General features: G+C 34.2%; 3 protein-coding genes across 3 annotated transcripts; 2 read left to right on the top strand and 1 right to left on the bottom strand.

The window, feature by feature from the left end:
* Positions 1 to 179: 179 nt before the first annotated feature.
* Positions 180 to 5,465, top strand: LOC105180930 (probable ATP-dependent RNA helicase DHX34). The gene is made up of 15 exons (XM_011137289.3): positions 180 to 1,109; positions 1,414 to 1,580; positions 1,655 to 1,861; positions 1,953 to 2,085; positions 2,174 to 2,322; positions 2,405 to 2,637; positions 2,710 to 2,896; positions 2,986 to 3,180; positions 3,264 to 3,473; positions 3,570 to 3,938; positions 3,999 to 4,174; positions 4,260 to 4,370; positions 4,436 to 4,557; positions 4,633 to 4,891; positions 5,063 to 5,465. The coding sequence occupies exons 1-15, from the start codon at positions 425 to 427 to the stop codon at positions 5,346 to 5,348; spliced, it is 3,489 nt and encodes a 1,162-aa protein (XP_011135591.1). The 5' UTR covers positions 180 to 424; the 3' UTR covers positions 5,349 to 5,465.
* A 778-nt stretch (positions 5,466 to 6,243) lies between these two features.
* Positions 6,244 to 6,964, bottom strand: PIG-V (phosphatidylinositol glycan anchor biosynthesis class V). Its single transcript, XM_025296642.1, has one exon. It carries the CDS (start codon positions 6,925 to 6,927, stop codon positions 6,244 to 6,246), a length of 684 nt encoding a protein of 227 aa, XP_025152427.1. The 5' UTR covers positions 6,928 to 6,964.
* Positions 6,965 to 7,519: 555 nt separating this feature from the next.
* LOC105180870 (dual oxidase 2) lies at positions 7,520 to 20,581 on the top strand. Its single transcript, XM_025296641.1, has 26 exons — positions 7,520 to 7,751; positions 7,832 to 8,194; positions 9,968 to 10,149; positions 11,287 to 11,530; positions 12,706 to 12,933; positions 13,043 to 13,126; positions 14,581 to 14,666; positions 14,738 to 15,016; positions 15,099 to 15,271; positions 15,606 to 15,727; positions 15,807 to 16,004; positions 16,086 to 16,205; positions 16,305 to 16,444; positions 16,532 to 16,792; positions 16,913 to 17,053; positions 17,346 to 17,521; positions 17,604 to 18,121; positions 18,213 to 18,443; positions 18,607 to 18,700; positions 18,798 to 19,008; positions 19,102 to 19,222; positions 19,298 to 19,527; positions 19,665 to 19,823; positions 19,892 to 20,047; positions 20,122 to 20,250; positions 20,415 to 20,581. The coding sequence occupies exons 1-26, from the start codon at positions 7,607 to 7,609 to the stop codon at positions 20,541 to 20,543; spliced, it is 4,920 nt and encodes a 1,639-aa protein (XP_025152426.1). The 5' UTR covers positions 7,520 to 7,606; the 3' UTR covers positions 20,544 to 20,581.
* The last annotated feature ends 325 nt before the right edge of the window (positions 20,582 to 20,906 follow it).

The following is a 20,906-nucleotide window of genomic DNA, read 5'->3' as shown; positions in this document are numbered from 1 at the left end:
ATTGTCGACAATAATAATAAGCAAAGTGTCAATTATCGCACTAATTTTTAGCGAAACAGTGACGTTGAAATCGTCTTATAAAAATTTAGAGTCAAGATTATATGTATAAAACGGAAAAGAGAGAGAGAGAGAGAGAGAGAGAGAGAGAGAGAGAGAGAGAGAGAAAAAGAGTGACATGGTTTAGCGTACAGGTTATGTTTACATGATTAAGTTTTACTTTAAGCAGTGCTGTAATGAAAAAGATTCTGCTGAATTAATATTTCATATTTGAAGGATTATTGAAATATTAATATGAAAACAGAAATCTTGCTGTAAGCATAAACGATTAGAGAATAATTTGCAGTGACGCATCCTATAATATCGCAAAACTTATCATCTAAAAAGTCAGGTTATGGCACAATATAAAAATTAAAGTCGGTGAAAAATGTCATCGAGAAATCAAATAAGACGACGTTCATCCAGTCGCGAACGTGCGCATAAAAACGACAAATATAGGAAAAAACGTCGCGATGATCGTAACAGCGAAGACTGCAGTTCCTTGAAATCTGTGCGAAATTCGTCCCCGGAGTATGGTCGCGAAGAGAGCAACGAAGCTTTTTGTTTCAGCAAGTATAAGCACGAGTTAAGTAAAATCTTTACGGCAAATCCGAATCTCGTTTACGATGTCACAGACTTTTGGAAATTCGTCGAAAAATATGAGTCCGTGAGGAAGCAATTGAACGATAATGACGAATCTGTCGCTGATTCTGTTTTAAATTCTATCGGAGTACCGGAGAACTACCACAAATCTTATTGCTTGAATTTTAAGCTTAACTTATCTAACGGAGAATTATTTGCGCGAGTTCCCGAGACAAAGCAATTAACAAAATCGCGATTACTAAAGTTTAAGGATGTGGTAGTCCTATATTTGGATTTCAAGCAGAAGGAAAAATTCAACAAGTTGAAGAAACTCAGGGATATGCAAGCTAATTTACCAGTTGCACAGTATAAGGATAAAATTATAGAAATGGTGAAGAGAGAAAAAGTAGTCATCATAGCAGGAGACACTGGATGTGGAAAATCTACTCAAATCCCTCAATATTTATACAAAGGTGGTTTTCAGAAAATAGGTAAGATAATTTTAATCTTGAATGCGTTTAGTTCATATTTCTTACATTGCTAAAAGCAAAGAATATTTTTATACATGTCTATTTATTAAGTATATGAAACGCAGAAAGAAAATATATATTTTAATATTTAATTCTAGTCTGTAATAAACACATTTATAAAAACGCAATATTTTAGAACTATTCATGTACTTCTATATTTGATTCAGTCATTCAACAGGATTATCATTTAATATGATCTAATTGTTTTGAGCAATGTAATATGATTGGTAAATATTTTATTCTCAAACATTTGCTTCCAATATAGCATGTACACAGCCTCGAAGAATAGCGTGTATATCATTGGCAAAAAGAGTTGCCTTTGAAACATTGAGTGAAAATTTTAATACTGTTGGTTATCAGATACGCTTTGAAAAACAAAGAAACCAGCAGACAAATATTACATTCATAACAGAGGGTTTATTGTTACGACAGGTAGGTATCTTCATATCTTTGCAAATTACTGTGTAGAGCCTCAGAAAGTTCCAATTATATATTTTGTTACATAGGTATCGGGTGAATCAGCAGTATCTGTATATGATGTAGTAGTCTTGGATGAAGTGCATGAGCGTCATCTACATGGAGATTTATTACTGGGCATTATGAAATGTATTATTTATCAGAATCCCAATTTAAAATTGGTACTAATGTCTGCCACTATTAATATAGAATTATTTAATAATTATTTTGCAAAGGAAGATGTTAAAACAATAGAGGTAAAATTATAATTATCTAATCTTTCAACAGATTGTTCAAAAACATTTTTTAAATATTGTTAATGCTGGAAATATTTCATATAACATCCAGGTTCCTGGAAGATTATATCCTATTCAATTGATGTATCGCCCTGTAACGATAGAAGATATGAAATACAAAAATGACAGATTTAATCCAAGTCCATATGTGCAAATATTGCAAATAATTGATCAAAAATATCCATGTAAGGGATATATAAATTATATCTTATTACTAATGATATTATAAAAATGAGTGAGTTATAATAATTACAATGATAAAACTGTTTCTAGCCGATGAAAAAGGTGATTTATTAATATTCCTGAGTGGGATGAATGAAATTACCACAGTTGTAGACGCTGCCAAAGAATATAGTAAGAAAAAAAATAATTGGATTATTTTACCTCTTCATAGTACACTTTCTATCGCTGAACAAGACAAAGTATGCTATTTCTACGATATTCTAAATATATTCTATTAAATGTTCTTGTGTCATAAACATTGTAAAAACAATGTTCTTTCAGGTATTCGATTATGTGCCTGAAGGTGTTAGGAAATGCATAGTCGCGACTAACATTGCGGAAACGTCTATCACCATCGATGGCATCAGATTTGTTGCTGATAGTGGCAAAGTAAAGGAAATGAGTTATGATCCATCATGCAAGATGCAAAGACTTAAAGAATTCTGGATAAGTAAAGCCAGTGCGGAGCAGAGAAAAGGCAGAGCAGGCAGAACTGGACCTGGAGTTTGTTACAGGCAATTTATCTGATGTTGAATTATATAAAAAAAACTTTTGATACATATGTAAACAATATTATTGTTTTACAGAATTTATTCAGAGGAAGAATACAAGATATTGGAAAAATATTCAACGCCAGAACTACAACGTGTATCTTTAGATTCCTCAGCGTTACAAATGATAGCAATGGGCCTACCGGATGCACGCAAATTTCCATTTATAGAACCACCACCAGCTAATAGCATAGAGAACGCCATACTGTCTTTAAAAGATCACGTTGGTATTTTGATATTGTATTTTTCGCTGTTTTTGCCAAAGTAATAAATATCAAGTGTTAATATATTTTATATAATTTTATATAATAGGGTGCACTTACGGATAACGAAAAAATCACGTGTATCGGTAAAACCTTAGCACGGCTACCTGTTGACATTACAATAGGGAAAATGTTAATAATGGGATCGATTTTTCACGAAGTAGAGCCGGTATTATCATTGGCTGCTGCTCTAAGCATACAAACACCGTTTACGAACAGGGCTTACAGGGACACTGAGTGCGAGGTAATTAATGTGACCGTAAGACGAAACATGCAATTATATTACTGGGTTAATTACATACTAAAACAATATTGATAATATTGAAGACATCTAGAAAAAAATTGGAATCTGACCATGGTGATCCAATAACGTTACTAAACGCATTTAAAGAATGGTTGGAAGTGAAGCAAGAAAATTCCCAAGAATATAGGAGCAGTGGCAACAGTAGCAGAAAATGGTGTAGAAGAAGAGGTTTGGAAGAACAACGGTTTTACGAAATGACGAAATTAAGAAGTCAATTTAAAGAATTACTCCAAGTTAGTAATAGCGTTTCTTGTAGGTCCGCATTAAACATCAAATTCTTAATATCTCCGTAAGACATCTAATGATATTGTGTTTATGAAACCACATAGGATTGCAACTTACTCAAAGGTATCCCAGAACCAAATTCCTCTATGACAAGCGCAGAACGTGCAATAAGACATGGCGAGTTGAAACTTCTAAAGTCACTCAAAAGAAATTATAAGCAAAACGAACCCCGAAAACGTAAACAATTAAAAATAGATACATTCGAAATACAATTGGAAGATAACGACGAAGATAACGGAGAGCTCGACATAAAGGATATAGAATTCCGAATGAGAAACGACTCGAATCAAGTGCAGAATCTTCTAACGGCCGCGACTGCATGTAGCTACAAAGATCTGACAATGTTAAAGATAATATTATGTAGCGGCTTGTATCCACAGTTTGCTTGTGCCGACGAGTTTAATTACTGCAAGGTAAATAAATTATGTCTAATATAGCATAACATATAATGATATTTTCGTATTATTGTTCAGTCTATGAGCGAGCAATTATTTCATACGAAAGCGAAGCAGTATGTTCTTTTACATCCAATGAGTTTCTTTGGAAATCATCCAGAAGTACTGCAAGTCGAAGAAGTGGATGTGGTATCGATATCAGGTTTTAAAAGCAAAACTCCTGTTAGCCCTAAACATCAAATATTGGCATATCTGTAAGATTATTTACATTTATCTTATTTACTTATGGTTTCGTAACAATTTATCAAATACAAACAATCCTTTACAACATATTGACAGCTCTCTCTTGGAAACTACAAAGCCATATTTGGTAAATACTTTGAGAATGCCTGCCGCACAAACATTACTATTATTCGCACGCGAAATAGATACAAACAGCACATTTTCTATGTAAGTACACCTTTTCACACTTATGCATTTACTAATTTATACCATGCAATATATAAATGTTACAGAATAGCATGTGATTCATGGTTGATGCTAGAATTCCCAGTTCCTGATACTGGTCAAACTTTATTAATGAAAGCCACTAAATTAAGGAATGAGTGGGATTTCTTATTAAATCATCAATTGCAAGGTAAGAAGATACATATTTCACGATGAAGCTACGTTTTCTTTTATTTCTATTAAAGATATATTAATCTCATTTTAGTATCTGATGAAACAAACGATACAAAACAAGATTTTAGTAAAATTGAACAAAGTCTTACTCGAAAACTAATTGAATACATGAATACTACAATACCATATACGATAAAAAGACTACTACCAGCTGATTTAAAAACAATTTATGTTGGCAATAAAAATAATAATATAAGCATAGAACCTAATCCTTTCAAATCTGATTTTAAAAGTACACCAAATGTGGTTAAAGGTGGAATTTATGTAACAGAAAATATTACGTATAATTGGTGAGTGTAAAAAAATATTTTATTAATACATATTAAAATACAGTTACTCAAACTACCTCTGTGTAAAGACGCAGTCAACACACACGAGATGATATAAGATTAAATATTATTTTATTGAACATCGCTGATTAATTTACCTATTAATAAATCTTTTATATGAATGTGTTATAGTATGAAGGAAACCGATTGGAGTGAGAAACTGATTATAGAAATGCAAGAGACTGAATGGCATTGTCAAAATTGTGGTCTCCAAGCAATACTATCCAGTTTAGAAAAAATTCAACATCAGAATATATGTGTAATCGCAAATGAGATTAGTAAAGACGACAGGGAGAATAAAAATGTCGCACATAAACCTAATAGTCAAGCGTATGAATGTCCTCAATGTTCGCAGACACTATATCTTACACCTATCGAGATACTGAAGCATAAAAAACAACATATCAAAGAAAGCTGATATATTTAAATTAATTATATAAATAAATAAGCTTAAATATATAACGTATGAGAGAATATCTTGTTAATTATTAAAATTGTTACATATTCGCAGAATTTTGTATATCTGATACATACCGCAAGTGTATACATTTTAATATAAATAAATATTGTATATTTCCTCTTAGAAATAAATAAATATATTTTCTCTTAAAAGTAAATTATTACTTTGATACTATTTACAAATAATTTTTCTTGATTATTATTCTTGATTATTTTAATATATTATATTGTATCTTATTTTAATATTCATTTTTTATGTATAAGAGCTTCAACAAATAAATGTACAACTGAAGTGTGTCTGAAAAATTTAGAAACAACTTATTTTACTTTAAAAATACGCATGTATACACATACGAGATATGACATATCAAGAAATTTGAAAACTTGAAACATCCTACAACTGTATATCCTATGAAATAAAACAGTACCTGCAACTTATTCTGCAACGTATATCGTTCTTACGATAAAAACACAATTTCCACTTAGAGCATATGTTCTCTCTACTTTCATACTACGGGTCAACATACTTATCAGTATGTCGGTATACTTATGAGACATCATCAACGCACAGTACCAATATATTAAAAGACTCGCAGAAGCTAATAAACGTGTGCTGACTTGAATATGCATGAAGAATAAGCAAAATATGGTCAAAAATAATCCATGTATCGAGAAGGCAAATATATCCAGTGGATATTTCTTTACTAGTATTCATTTCTAGTATCTTCACTCTTCGCTTTGCCGTTAAATAATCCCGAATATAGCGAATACACGTTTTTATATTCAAAGAGGAATACTTTAACACAGTGCAACATGATGAGCAATATCGGAAAAGTCAAGATAAAACTCGATATCTATTTGAATCGATAATATTTCAAGAATCCGACGTTCCAATACATTTTTTGTACATACGAATACATTAGAGGCACACTAACGTTACACCATACCGAATTTTTCGTACCCGGTAGAACTAGGTCGTTTTCTATAGTGCATTGTAAGATATGAGTCGGCAACAACGTATCAATGGGAGTGCAAAATTTCATGTAAGTGTATATTTGTAAGAGAATGAATTGCGACACCGTTATAATTATCGTGCTCAATATAGTGAAAAAATAACTCAATGTCATGAATTTTAAGATATGCCAGACGGTCGACAGAATGTTACGCTTCCGTTGTGTCTCTCCCGATGCGAAATCACATAGATTCTTAAGCTCGAAATACATGGGAAAACCGATATTAATAACACCGTTCGATCTCACCAAGGTTAACAGAGCAAGTGGAAGAGAAATAGCAGACATGCATTTTATACTTTCGAGCATAGTGTAAAACGACAGATACGCGAACATGGGTTCCGAATATACAGCCGAAAAGAATACACTGGCCGGATTTATACCATAAAGTATCGCCGCTTTATACGCCGTTACAGTGTCCTTAAATACATGTTCGATGAGATTGTAAAGGATAATCGCGGACTTGACAAAACACGCGAAATTAATGCGTGTCGCGGCCAGCATCATCGTACTTTGAATATTCCGCATGGTAAGTATTCAGCAAAGCGGCGCCAACGACGCGAATCATAGCCGGATACAACGGATAAAAAGCGAGAGTATTTTCATAAACATAGCCGTATCTCGCGATGTGTAGAAAATACTCGCCGTTATCTCCACGTGTAAGACCGTCAAGTAAAAAATACACTATTTGATCTCACGGGGAAACTTTCCCCGTGGGATCCGAGGGTCTTTTAAATGCGTCCGCATGATGATCATATTAATGCGTTAAAAATGACTTGCAGTATAAATACCGCGATTCTACTAACGATCGCGAACCAAAGGGCTTTTTTCTCGGCGTGTATATATTGCGCAGTGCTTTGCGCTCGCTTAATTTTTCCACCAAGTATAATCCACAGAATATACATGTAGCCGATTATCGTGAGAAAAAATGAAACGAGCATGCGATCAATTTATTCATGCTCTAATAATATAACTAGTGATTCACACATTTGGCTTCCTGTACACACATTTGGTTTCTCTTATCGTACGGGAAGGAAATACTCAAAGCAGACCGCTCTCTCATGGGAATGGTATACTCCTCGTTAGCAGAAATTCTTGAAGCTCTGTCAGTACGTGGAACTCAGTAGTGCTGAAACAATCATTTTTATGTGACTTAAACGGTGCTTGTATTTGCCGTATATATTGGCGATAATAGAGAACGCGCACTATGCATTTCACGTTACATTTATTTGTTATCGTAATTCATCTCTCATTACTTGCTGCACAAAACGTCTCAAAACCGCCATCCGCACCATCACGATCTCCACCTCCACTTCTACCCTCACCTGCCCCTACGCCAGACCCTAATAGATGTACGTTATGCCTATATTTGATACTATAAACTTATCGCATGCGTACTTGTACTAAAGAAACACGTCCACTTGTTTTTCAGTCTTTAAGAAACCGGAGAAAAAAACAGCCAAGGAAGAGTTCGATAAACAGTTAACAGATTGGTTATTCACTGGATGTTGGGGTGCCCAAACGGGAAAGCCTTCTCCATCGAATATATGCACACAATATCGCGCCGCGAAAGAGTATCCTGGTTACGATGGATGGTACAATAATATCGGTAAACCAGAGCTAGGCGCCGTCGACACTCCCTTGTTGAGGAAACTACCAGCAGCTTATGAAGATGGAGTATACAAACCATCAGGTTCTAAGAGACCGAAACCATTAATCTTGAGCGATAAGCTGCTAAAGGGAAATATTGGATCTAAATCAAGAACTGGAAGAAACGCATTGCTCGTGTTTTTTGGTGCGTGAGAAAATGATTTACATACGCGTATAGAACTATTTTTAAAACTATATCATTTCCACTTGAATGCAAATTTAATCAGGATGAAATGGCGAGGTATACTTTACTCTTAAAACATAGAATGTGATCTGTATCACCTACTTCTCGCATACATAAAAAAATCTACAGAAAGTTTGTGTGTATGTATAAAGCATTTGTATAAATTATATAACAATTTTAATTTGATACTGTATGAACTGTGATGTCGTGTGACGCAGTTTGAAACTAAATTACGACTAGGTTCATTAAGAGCTGTAGTTATTTAGGGCGAAGAATATTTTTTATTAAGTGCAGAAAAGAGAGAAAGGATAATAACGATTCTTCATACTAAAAACCGCGAGTTGGCTCTTAATGGCCTACTTAATGGCTGCCTCAATTTAACTTGGTTGTATACCACCCAGACAACACCGGACATCCAATGGATGTACACTCGTGAACTAAAAGGTATGTGCACCGATTTTTTGTTGACTTCGGAACGCGCTCCAACTTGAGGAGAAAGACAACCACTGCTTCATATGTCAGCGCTGTCACTTATTACGAGAGCAAAAGGATGGCATATACGAGTGTCAAATAAGTAGTGATTGTGGCGTAGACACAAATGTCTTGGAGACTTTGAGTTATAATTGAAGAAATGAAGAAAACAAATAGTGATTGTGAAGAAAAGTGGCAAAAGGCTTCATAAAATTTGTAAAACAGCATATTAAAGGAGAGTATTAATTGTCTAATAATATTTTAAGTGAAAAATATTTTTAAATTTGAATGTAAGTTAAAAAAGTTATAAACCATAATTTCTTTAATGTTAATAAATTTGTCATCGACGCTGAATGAATATATATATAATGCTATTATTTCCATAGGTGAGGAATTATATTATTGTATTCAGCAGAAGTAAGCAGCAGACCAAGTTGAGTGATATGAGTACCTTGTTAAAAAAATATCACTCGACTTGCTGCTGCTTATTTTTTATGAGCGCAATAACATAATTTTCCATCTATGTAAATGATAGCATTACATACATATTCATTTAACGTCGATGGCAAATTTATAGCTATAAAATTAATAACATTAAAGAAATTATGGTTTATAACTTTTTTTTAACTTACACTCAAATTTAAAAATATTTTTCACTTAAAACATTATTAAACAATTAATACTCTACTTTAATATGCTGTTTTACAAATTTTATGAAGCCTTTTGCCACTTTTCTTCACAATCACTATTTGTTTTCTTCATTTCTTCAATTACAACTTAAAGTCTCCAAGACATTTGTGTCTACGCCACAATCACTACTTATTTGACACTCGTATATGCCATCCTTCTGCTCTCGTAATAAGTGACAGCGCGCTGACGTATGAAGCAGTGGTTGTCTTTCTCCTCAAGTTGGAGTGCGTTCCGAAGTCAACAAAAAATCGGTGCACATACCTTTTAGTTCACGAGTGTACATTTCACGTCCAATTTATGTCCGTATGTCCGATTTACGTCCGTGGACATAAATTGGACGTAACAAGGATGTCCTTATTGGACATCGGACCTGTAAGACGTCCGATGTACGTCCATCGGACGTCCTATCGGATGTCCAAAGTTGTGACAAACGTACGTCCTATGGACGTCTTTTGTAAAAAAAATGGCCTTTTAACGGACGTCCAATGGACATCCGTGTGTTGTCTGGGCAATAGAGTATCTTCTACATGAGATATATGTATTTGAAACAACTTGAAATATTTTTTTACACAGGTCAACAAGTGGTGGAGGAAATTTTGGATGCTCAGAGACCAGCGTGCCCACCTGAATATATTAACATAGATATCCCGGAAGACCATCAATATAGGATTAAACCGGGGCACACGGAGATGCCTATTTTACGCACACGGTATGATCAACGCACGGGTCATTCGCCGAACAATCCACGACAACAGGTACAACTTGCTTGTCCTTTAGAAGGATGATCCTGTCAACCCTTTAACTATTAGTGACGAAAATATTTGCGGGAAGAAAAGTGACCCAAACTGTCGATGACGGAAAAATATCCGCGTATTCCAAAAAAAATATTTCCCAGGGAGCACAAGACGTCCTCGAAACGAATTTGAACATGTCTAGAATGTCCTGAGATATTTTCAGGATATTTAGTTATGTTATTGTAAGCATTTTAAATGACAATTGCAAATTGAAATACAAATTTAAAAGCAAATTGAGTACATTAATAGCTCGGTTTCTTTTATATTAAAAGAATTTTAGAATTCTAAGAAATTAAAATTAAAAAATCTAAAAGATGTAAAAGGCTCAAAAACTTTTGCACCTAAAAATGAAACCGAACTATTAATGTATATTATTTGCCAATTTCGATTTAAAATCGAATAAAGTACTTTTTTTCTTATATTTATAACTCAAACAGAAAAGACTTAATCCGATTCAGACTCAACATATTCCACTATATTTTTTTTCTTTTTCCTTCAGGCGCCTAAGAAATATCCATAACATATCCCAAGTCTTCACAATGTCCAATAAAATACTTTGAATACTTTAAAGGCTAGTATTCAGCTATCATTTTCTTTTCCTCAGGACAAACAAAATATATCACGGGATAAAATTTGGATATACACAGGATATTTGCCTATAATATATAATGTTCGTCTTGGATGTCCTTAAGATATCCGGAAGATATCAATGTGCTATTTAAGTTATAACAGAGCAATTGAAACATTATATTTTTGTTCTTGATGTCACTGAATTTTCAAATCTGAGATCAAAATTGCGAAATTAAAAATGGCGAATCTAATATGGCAAAGCAAAAATTCAAAAAATTGTCCGATCTAATTTTAATTTCAGATATTTCAGAATTCTCAGCAAGTCTAAAAACAAAAATATGATATCCTGTAAAAATTGCTCCCTTATAAGATTTTTGTTTGGAATGCGCCAATATTTCGATTTCATCAACAATTTAGATCACATTTCTTCCCATGAATATTTCCGTCATTAACAGTTAAGGATTTAACAACACTATCACTGTTCTGCTGATTTTTTCCAAACCCATAAATATGAATATAATGTCACAGCTAAATGAGATCACGCCGTATTTGGACGGCGGACTGATTTATGGCACGTCAAAAGCATGGTCGGACGTTTTGAGAACGTATGCCAACGGAACCGTGCATCCGAGTGGCGAACTCGCGTCATCGTTTTCCGGCTTGTACCCTGAGCGCAACAGTGTAAGATTACCAATGGCGAACCCACCACCACCGGCCCACCATTCGCTATACGTTTCACGACACTACACCGAGGAGGTCACCAGATATTTCAGTGAGTAAAAGATTTTATTTACACTAACACACGTAAACGAATACACGATTAGAATTTAATGCCGCAGACACGCTTAGCATAATCGGCTATATTCTTCGGGGTGCACTCATATTCGATTTTCTCCGAGTACTCCATCGGAACGTCGATTTCGCAGCATCAGACCACGGGCGGGCGCGTCCAGCTAGAAAATACCAGATTTTCCATTACCATCGCAACGATTTCCGAATCCACGTCGCATCGAGGCCAGCCCAATTCGACGATCATCAATCTGTGTGTCTTGCCGATCGACTTGAAGTCTGTGTCTCAATCTAGAGGCTTTAATAATTGCAGGTTAATGATTTCTATTTCGATCCTTCACTCTGCTAATGTCTCAGCGGCCTGAAGCGTGTAGACGAACGCTTAACTGTGCGTCATCAAGGTGATGTGTTTGCCTTTTTCCAAAAGCTTAGCTTTACCAAAAGGTATCTGGTAATCCTAGTTAATGGCTTCATCAGACAAGGCGACCTTGATATTGTAAAGTAACTTATTCTCTAGCATCACCACGGGGTCCGAATCCCTTACGGCGGCCTCAAGACAACCCTCGCAAGTCGATGCCGACACGACCTTGAGGCCGGGCGCGCTTATGTACCAAGTGGCGAAGCCCAGACCCTTGGCGTTACCGTTTGGGCTATGAAATAAGATAAGGACGGAATATCTGCCGGCGGATATGTACAAGTTTTTCGCGGCGCCGTTAATTACGCAGCCGATGGCTTGCATGGAGAAATGAAAAGTCATGAATTCGCATATCAACCGCAAACCCAAGAGCGCTGCGCCTCTTGGCTATACCGCAAAATTCAGCCTCGATTATTGGAGTATCGATCATCCTTTTGTCGCCGTATTTCTTCTAAAGACTACGCATCATCTTGTAAACGCCGTCAAATTCCGCCACCTCTTCTCCTATTATGAATACGCTCTTGTCTCGAGTCAATTCCTTATCGACGGCCCAATTCAACGCATTCCATCCACATCATCATCTTCATGATCGATCTGCGTGACAAGTCGAACAAGACGCGGCGCGCCTGAGGTATCGCTTGAACCTCAACGCTCGAAGAAGATATATCCTCGTACGGACAACAAATGACGATGTGTTATCTCTGGAGGTTCTTAACTTAATGCAATTCGTACATCTGTTGCAGAGTTAGGAAATCCACGAGGGAACGAGAATCCGTTCCTGCTGACTTTCGGTATAGTGTGGTTCCGATGGCACAATTTCCTGGCGAAGCACATTAAACGTCTCAATCCAGATTGGTCGAGCGAGAAGATTTACAACGAAGCTCGTAAATGGGTAATAGCGACTCAACAGCACATTGTGGTCAATGAATGGTTGCCTTCGTGGTTAGGGACGGAACTTTCTAATTATATTGGTGAGAAACAGATAGAGTGCGATTATCGCATGCAATATTCTGAAGAACTTGTCATTCAAATCTTTGTAACTTGCATACAATTTACGTTTGACTTTTTTCTTGTCAAAAGGTTATAACCCCAATATCGACCCGCAGATAGATCAATTCTTCCAATCAGCTGCTTTCCGTTTCGGGCACACTTTAGTTCCACCAGGTAAACAACACATGTGACACCTGATTATTAGCGCGTTATTTCGAATATAAATATAAATATATCGACGTCAAGGGAACAAAATCATTTTATGTAATGCGATATTGATTTTCTATTTCATGGTCTACTTGCTTCTATTCGTATATCTTCTTTTTTTCTATAATCTGCAACTTTATGTTTGTTCGATTATAAGATAATATAAAATATATACGATGATATATAACATATAAGATGTTTCAGACATAAATGGCCAAGCTTTAAGAGTATATTCCATTTACAATAAGAATGAAAAAGACCATATAAATATGAGTCCAGAAACTTGTTGCTACTGAGAGAGTACTCCGAAATCGTATCGTTTTGTGTGACAAAATATAAAATCCAGGAATTTTTAAATGTCTTCGACAGTCCATGAGACGTCGAAACCAGTTATGCATTGATGCGGAAGAAAATTATTATCCAGAAATTCTTTAATGAAATGTTCTTTGACGAGAGTCTGTTATAAATAAAAATCGTTTATAACTCGGAAAAGAAGCATTTCTGGATCCATGTTTATATGCGCTCTATAACTTTTTTATTCTTACAGTAAATAGAATATGCTTTTAAAGTTTGGTCACCCATTTCTGAAACACTCTGTATAAGAAGATGTAAAAACTTGATACATTGCGTAATAATCGGTATTGTATTAATTATACAATGCTGATAAAAAGTTCTGCAACTTGAAAATCTTGAAAAATATTGATTTCTTGGAAAAATTTTCTTGGAAAAATTTTCTTGGAAAAATGTTTCAAACAAAAGGAGTAGAGCTTAAAAAAATCTATTAGATAATGATATATATCTGACTTTGGCTTTGACTATGACTTTGAAAAACTCGTCATGGTCATGGTCAACATAAAAATCTTAAACGGAAACCCTTATTTTTTATTGCACCGTCTTTTACTACCAATTAATTTGAACAACTTTTGTCTAAAACATTTTTTTATTTGCTTAATATTTTTTGAAATATTTAAGGAAAACTTGATAACTTTTTCAATACTTAACTTATGATACCTCGCTAACTGTTTGTCGGAAAAAAAAATGGTACTAAACTTTTTTGCTCTATTTGGTCTTAAGAATATATCGTTACAATAGTGCCATGATTTTTGTTAATTTGATAATTTTAAAATCTCCAAAAGTCAGTAAATTAAAAAAAATCAGGGTGCTTGTAACAGTGTAATAAAAAATAGGGATTTCCGTTTAAGATTTTTATGTTGACCATGACCGAGCTTTTCAAGGTCATACCAAGGTCAGATAGATATCATCACCTAATAGATTTTTTTAAGCCCTATTCCTATTGCTTGAAACATTTTTCCCAGAAATCAATATTTTCCAAGATTTTTAACCGTTGCGATACTTTTTGCTAGCATTGTATATGTGAATCAATAATAGCAGTAATCATAATAATACTAACAAACATACAGGTGTATACCTTCGTAATTATGGAAGAAACAATTGTTCCCTGGAGCGATTTCCAATCAGAACATGCAACAATTACTGGATGTCGCAGGTATCTTGGCGATTATATTGACATTTAAAATATATTGACAAGCACTTAATGTATGATAAATTGTCATTTAGAATTCTCTTTTTGCCAATTTCACGGAAATGATCAGTGTCGATGTGGATAAATTATTAATGGGAATGGCTATTCAATTATGCGAAGAAGAAGATCACAAAATCGTTGAAGATCTACGAGGCAGTTTGTTCGGTCCATTGGAATTTTCCAGAAGGGATTTAATGGCGCTTAACATTCAACGAGGACGGGACCATGGCGTACCGGATTTCAATAGCGCTCGTCGTGCGTACGGTCTACATGAGGTTAAAAATGTATCCCATTTTGTTCATGTGTCACCAGAGGTATGTTGTATAATGCACAGGAACCTTTAATCTGTCATAACAAAGACATTATAAAAGATATATTGTTTGCATTTTATTCAAGATTAAAAATGAGTTCCTCAAGCTATATAACTCGTTTGATGACGTGGATATCTGGGTAGGGGGAATACTAGAGACCGGTGATACACCTGGTGAATTATTCCGAGAAATCATCCGCGATCAGTTTCAGAGAATACGTGATGGCGATAGATTTTGGTACAAAAATCTAAACAACGAGTACGTATACAATAAAATAAATTATCTTTTATAAGTTCCCAGAAATACAGTTTTCTTACTAAACCACTGACTATATTTCAAATTGTATCAAAGGTCAAGTGTTCAATCTATTCTAAAAATCAAATGTATATGTGTTTAAATTGTTTAAAACGTGTTTTTTGCATCTCTTTAAGATATTTAAAACATGAGAAAGTTTTAAACAAAAAACATAATGTTTTGTTTTTTTGTTTTAATGTTTTTACCAACTCTGCACTGCACAGAGATTTGCATCTTCTACGTATCATGTTTTGGTATATATTTACTCGACAACTAACTGACACGGCTTCGTTTGTAGACTTTTTACTGGAAAAGAAGTTATACGGATAGACGAATTATCATTCTATGATTTGTTAATGTGTATCACTGAAATGGACTGGAATGATATCCCAAGGAATCCCTTTAGAGTACCTACAAAAGGTATCAGTAGAAGCATGGAGATTTATACTCGCTTGACGATAACTGAAGATATTACGAAATATATATTATACCGTTTCAGAGGAGGAGATGCATCCAAACTGTAAGAAAAATAATGTTATCAAAAAAGGCGCATGTACTACTGGCCCGTGCTTTCACGCTGAACAAATAAATGAAAATAATATCGAGAAGTGTACCGAGCCTGGAACTTACGATTTCTTTTCCAATAGCAGCGCGTCTTTTATTCTTACATTTTTAAGCGTAACAACATTTTTCTGCGGTAAACTTTATCAACTATATCACTATTAATACATTGTGATTGTGTAAACTTTATATTATTTGATTGATTATTTTGAGGCAGGTCTTATTGCGGCGATCTCTTATAAGATACAGTTCAAGGAGAAAGGACTGAAACCAGAAAATGGTAGAAAAATGGAACATATTGATAATGTAGATAGCATATTTATGGGTAAATTTCCAGGTATATACATACATCACATAATATATGTGATGTACATAATATATACTATCGCCTATAACACCGCTTATATATTATTAATAATTCTTTGTATTTAAATAGCTAAGGAATGGCAAGAGCCGAAATCCTCTTTGAGAAATGTTTTAGTAACACCAAATATCAGAACTCAACAATTAGAAGTAAAGAATCAATTGGGACATTTGATACGCGCCATGGAATTTCCATCTAATAGCAATGTTATGGTACATTTGTTTATTGTGCATCAAATATTACTCATTAACAACATATTCTCCGTAACAAATATATAAAATATATCATTTTTCCTTTAGATTTACTGCTCAACCGATAACCATTACATGTTGATTCGCGTACATCACAGTTACGATTTAGTGCTGAAATTTGATTCGGAATATGTAAGAAGCACATTTATAAAAGCATTCGATAAATTTATGTCAGGAATTGCAGCAGTCGGAAATGTATGCTCAGTGCAAATGACAAATGTTACGCTCGCGATGATGCTCAAGCAAGCAATAACTAAGAAGCACCGTCAAAAGAAATTAGAGATGTTCTTCCGTGTTGTATTCGCACAGGTATTTTCTTTTCTATTTACTTGAGAAGGCTTGTTTTCTCAAATGTAGGATTCACTTTGGTATAACATACAAAATTGCTGAAGGATAAGTACAAGTGTATATGTATAATAATATTTTCAGGCGTTCCACATCGCACATACGAAGGAGGAAATATTACAAATAGCCTCGACAGTAGCGAAAGAAGTAATTTATACGGAATTAACTATCATAGAATTTGCGGAAGCCTTGAGCATGAGGCCGGACTCTGAGTTCGTAAAGAAGGTGACACATTTGCCTGAAGTCTGATAAGTGATACGAGTACACTGCAAACCCGAGTGTGTTATTTTGACGCATATGAGCTGAAGCTTCCTTTACGCGTATCTTGTCGTCTTAAATCACGTTGTTTAACGCGTTTAAACGCGTCAAGTGATATCGAAATGCATCAAATAACGTGATTTCAGACGACAAGAAACGCGTGAAGAAAGCTTCAGCTTATACGTGTCAAAATAACACACTCGGGTTTGCAGTGTAGATGACACGAATATGTTATTCGAAAAAGATTGTATATTTGCAGATATTTAATTTAGTGGATAAAGACAAAAGCGGCTTTATATCATTCCGGGAGTTCGTTGATATGCTGGTGATATTTTTAAAGGGCTCCGCCGAAGAGAAGATAAAGTTAATGTTCGATATGTATGACATCAACGGTAAAGGAAGATTGAAGAGGGAGGAATTTTCAAATATGTTAAGGTATATTTTGATCCATATATCTATATGATACGAGTAGGATACATGGCGCATATTTTGGCATGTATTATTATCGAATCTATAGATCGTTTATGGAGACAGTCAATGCTGACGTAACGGACGACGAATTAGAGTCTCTAGTGCAGTCTATGATGTACCACGCCAACTTGGCGAACAAAGAAACTATAAATCTGCAGGACTTTCAGCAAATTCTGAGCGATTTTAACGATCAGTTTAATTATGCCGAGCTGGAATTCAATGTGCAAGCAGACGGGAGGAACAGGAAACTTCACGCGGGCGTGAAAACAGTTAGATCAACATTCATCGGTGAGGTACAGAAAACGGTGGAGAGTTTATATGCCGATCCCAGTGAATTGCAATCAAGAGTTGAAGGCAAAGTCGAGAACGAACAAGATATAACGGAGAAAAGAGACAATAGTGAGGTCATCGACAGGGATGAGAAGATCGTTGAGGAAGTGAAGAAGTACTCGGACGATTATTGGTATCCTATAATGAAGTACCTCGCTAACAAAAGATTGCAAATATACTGGACGTGTTTGTACACTCTGTTGCTCCTTGGAATATTCGCCGAACGAGTGTATTGTATGTACTTCGAATATTCTTTTGCAGTACCAGTTGCAGTAGTTTCGTCGCGGATATTACACGCGAATATTTTTTCGTGAATATTCTACAGATTATTCGATAGAACGAGAACATTCCGGTCTGAGACGAATATTGGGCTACGGTCTGACCATAACTAGAGGTGCGGCGTCGGCAATGATGTTTACTTATTCTACACTGTTATTCATGATGTGCCATAATACCATCACGATCCTGAGGACTACAGTTCTGCAGTTTTACATTCCATTCGATTCTGCGATCGAGATGCATAAATACATCGCTTGTTGGGCGCTGGCTTTTACCGGTGAGAGAAGATATAGAAATCTCTTATATTGACTTAAAAAAATTTAATGGTGTATAAAACAACACGTTTCTTTTATGTAAAAATTTCCATGGTATTATACTATAGTCGATTTTATATATATTCAAAAGAGAAAAAGAAAGTATTTTATTTAAGAATCTTTTAGTATTACATATTATTGGACACGGCTTCAACTTTTACCACATATCCACGCAGACTGCCGACGATCTGCTATGTCTGTTCCGGAATTATTTCCACGCGTAAGTACTTTTCTATAAATATTCCAATTATTCATACAAATTATTTGCGTTTATATACGATACATATCATTATATATAATCATCGGCATCTATATAGGACGCATGAATTGCCCAAATTTCATTACTGGTGTTGGGGTACAATGACAGGTATAACAGGAGTATTTTTAACCTTTGTGACTGGATTGATATTTATATGTTCGTTGTCGATGGTGCGCAAAACATTTTACAATTGGTTCTCTTTTGTGCACTCCCTGTATCCAGTTTTCTACATACTCATGGTGTTACACGGAAGCGGAAGATTAGTACAAGTAATTAATTGTTGCAGTACAAGAAATTAATTTTATTATAATTGTTTTCATGATAACATAACTTACGTAGAATTACTTAATTCAATACAATAGGAACCATATTTTCACTATTTCTTTTTGGGACCGATTATCCTATTTATTTTGGATAAGGTTGTAACAGTGACTAGAACGAGAATAGAAATACCAATACTTAAAGCGGATATTTTGCCATCAGGTACTTTTTCTCGAATAAAATTAATATTTCGCTATTTCTGCTTATTCATACATTATATTGGTATGTCTTTTGTAGGTGTAACATGTTTAATATTTCCAAAGCCTTTAAATTTCCAATATAAATCTGGCCAGTGGATTAGAATAGCGTGCCCAGCATTACAAACAAATGAATACCATCCGTTCACTTTATCTTCCGCACCGCATGAGACTAGTTTAAGTATACATGTAAGAGCAGTTGGACCATGGACTACAAATATCAGAGATAAATTAGAGCAATGTACCATGTCCAATGAGAATTTGCCAGTGGTAGGCCTTCATATTATATGATGAAAAATTATATACACTTATATATCTATTCAAACTTTGCCACATTTAATAATGAAATAAAATTTTCATATTTCTGTATATGAACATTATGTATTTTCATATGTACTTATTGACAGATTCACATAGATGGCCCATATGGAGAAGGTCATCAAGACTGGGATAAATATGAAGTAGCAATCATGGTTGGTGGTGGTATAGGTGTTACACCTTTCGCCTCAATACTCAAGGATATAGTTTTTAGATCAAACCATAATGTGAACTTCAGTTGTAAGAAGGTAATAATATTACTGTAATATTATAATATATAAAAATAAATAAATTTATATAGTTATCCCATTTGTAGGTATATTTTCTTTGGGTTACAAGGACTCAAAAGCAATTTGAATGGATGGTTGACATATTGAGGGATCTTGAAAAAACAGATGCCAAAAATATAATATCGATTCATATCTTTATTACTCAATTTTATCAAAAATTTGATCTACGAACGATACTTTTGGTAAGACATTTGATTGTAATTGTTGCTAATTTGAAAAATTTTTTTAGACAGTTATGATAAAATATTATTTTCAGTACATTTGTGAACGTCATTTTCAAAAAATTTCAAGTAAATCCTTGTTTACTGGTTTGAAAGCAGTCACACATTTTGGGCGCCCAAAATTTTCTCAATTCTTCCTATCTATACAGAAATTACATCCTTCTGTAAGTATATATTATATCTTTATATACTACTCATATATTTATTGGATTATACTTATATTAATTTCTATCATTCTGCATATTGTTGTTGAATTAGTAATATTTATATATATCAGCAAATTTATATGATTTGATACAAAGCATCTGAAATAATTGTTTTATTTCAGACAAATAAGATTGGTGTTTTCAGTTGCGGTACACCAACAATGACCGAAGCAGTAGATGCTGCTTGCAAAGCAATTAATTTAACAGAAATCAATGATACACTGTTTCAACACATTTATAAAAGTTTCTAAATTTACAGATATTTAGTATAAAATTTTATTTTTAATGATCATGAATGTTTCTTTCTAATTAATTTAATTTAGATAATTCTTTTTATTTTTTTGATATCTTTTTATAAATAAATATCATTAAACGATATTTGTAAACGATATATAATATTAATATAAAATTATGTTGTATCTTTATCAATATCAAAATTTCATAAAATATGTAAATGAGAACTTATCTACAAAAATTTTACGTTAATATAGAATCCTTACGTTTTCAATTTAGTTAAATAATTACATTATAAAATCAATTTTATTCAACACATATACAGGATGTCTCATAACAATTGTTACAAAGCTCGTGGAGACATAGAGCGAGTTAAGATA

The sequence above is a fragment of the Harpegnathos saltator genome, unplaced genomic scaffold (genome assembly GCF_003227715.2).
Source record: "Harpegnathos saltator strain DR-91 unplaced genomic scaffold, Hsal_v8.6 scaffold15, whole genome shotgun sequence".
Taxonomy (NCBI): domain Eukaryota; kingdom Metazoa; phylum Arthropoda; class Insecta; order Hymenoptera; family Formicidae; genus Harpegnathos; species Harpegnathos saltator.
This window is presented reverse-complemented; position numbering and strand designations above follow the sequence as displayed.